General features: G+C 35.2%; 1 protein-coding gene across 1 annotated transcript in view; it reads left to right on the top strand.

Annotated features, from left to right (window-relative positions):
• The window catches only part of WDR41 (WD repeat domain 41), a 58,046-nt gene extending 56,839 nt beyond the window's left edge, over positions 1 to 1,207 (top strand). The window contains 1 exon segment of the mRNA XM_012664619.1: positions 959 to 1,207. Coding sequence (XP_012520073.1) covers positions 959 to 1,111 — 153 coding nt within the window. The 3' untranslated portion in view covers positions 1,112 to 1,207.
• Positions 1,208 to 1,442: the final 235 nt, after the last annotated feature.

Below are 1,442 nucleotides of genomic sequence, written 5' to 3' on the forward strand. Positions count from 1 at the left end.
GCTTGCTACATCAGCCGAGTCCTCTCGTGGGGACTTAACCTGCTATCTATCTTCAGAGAAAACTCTCATTCCTCTTGTTCCTCAATGTTCTGTTTCTCTTATTTTGCTTTTTCCTTCAAGGACCTCATCCTTTCCATGGGGTCATGGATCTCCTCTCTGCTACCAGCTCTCTACTTCATAGTGTTCATGCTGATTTTCATCAACACTCCATGTTCCTGGTCTTAGCTTCCAGCCTTGTCCTTCACCGGGCATGCCCTTTCCCTTTAGAGAGTTTATCTCTGAAGCTTTCTCTGACCACTTCAGTTATTGTATAGTTCAGTCTCCCTTTTTCTGAATTTCTTTGGCATGTTATAGTTTGTACTACATTATTTAGTACCTAATTACATAGTCTTTCATTGGGGCCCTGGTTGTTTCAACTATGATTTTTCACAAGTGAATTAGAATCTTCTTGAGGTTAAGGACCATAAGCATACAGAAGATACTCAGAAAATGCTTCTAGATTGATATGGAGAGCTGGAGCCAGTGTTTATTTTGAGAAATTTGGAATTCAGACATTTTATCCTTAGTCATTTGTGCATAAATGATGATTAAGTAAAGCAAGTGTGGCAAGACCTGTACCTGAAAAAATCTTCAAACCAACACTTGAAAAATTAGATTATGGTAAAATTTGGAAAATACTTTGGGAATTAATGTATTTTACAAAAATAGCTGTTACTAATAGTTCTATAGTTGAGAATTAATGAATTTCTGATTATTAAAATATTAGATATTGGTCATATTTGTATGTGACAGTTTATACTCAAAAATGAAATTTCTCGTGATAAACGAAATAGAGTTTTATATTCAGATCCAAAGGAATCTCCAAGGTACATATCTTACAAGCATATGTGTTAATCTATTAATAATATTAGCCTCTTCTTGACATTCCTATAATCAGTAGTTTTAATTTTCTTTACAGATGTTTCTGTACTTTGAAGATCATGGACTAGTGACATGCTCTGCTGATCATCTCATTATTTTGTGGAAAAATGGACAGCGAGAATCTGGATTGCGCAGTTTAAAATTATTTCAAAAATTAGAGGAGAACGGTGACCTGTACCTTGCTGTCTAGTTTAAGGAATTAGGAGTACTTGTGCATGAACCTTGAACATCACATACAGGGTAATATTCTGAAAACCATAAATATATCAATCACTTAAATTTGTAATTTTTTTTTTATTAGTCTATAGAATTCTACATGTTTGAAGTCTTTTTTTGTGGGCCTATAAACAAGGAACAAGTTGCTTCTCAGGTATTAGTACATCCTCCAGAGAACATACTGCAAGTTTTCCATTGGACTTTGTGCTGCTGTGGAAGTGACAGGCGTTGTGTTTTGAGCTTCTTTGAACTGAGACCCTTTGTGAAGAGGTAGAAATAGAGGTAAGAGTAAAGTTGTGGTATTC

Source organism: Propithecus coquereli, unplaced genomic scaffold, assembly GCF_000956105.1.
Source record: "Propithecus coquereli isolate 6110/MARCELLA unplaced genomic scaffold, Pcoq_1.0 Scaffold9, whole genome shotgun sequence".
In the NCBI taxonomy this organism is placed as follows: domain Eukaryota; kingdom Metazoa; phylum Chordata; class Mammalia; order Primates; family Indriidae; genus Propithecus; species Propithecus coquereli.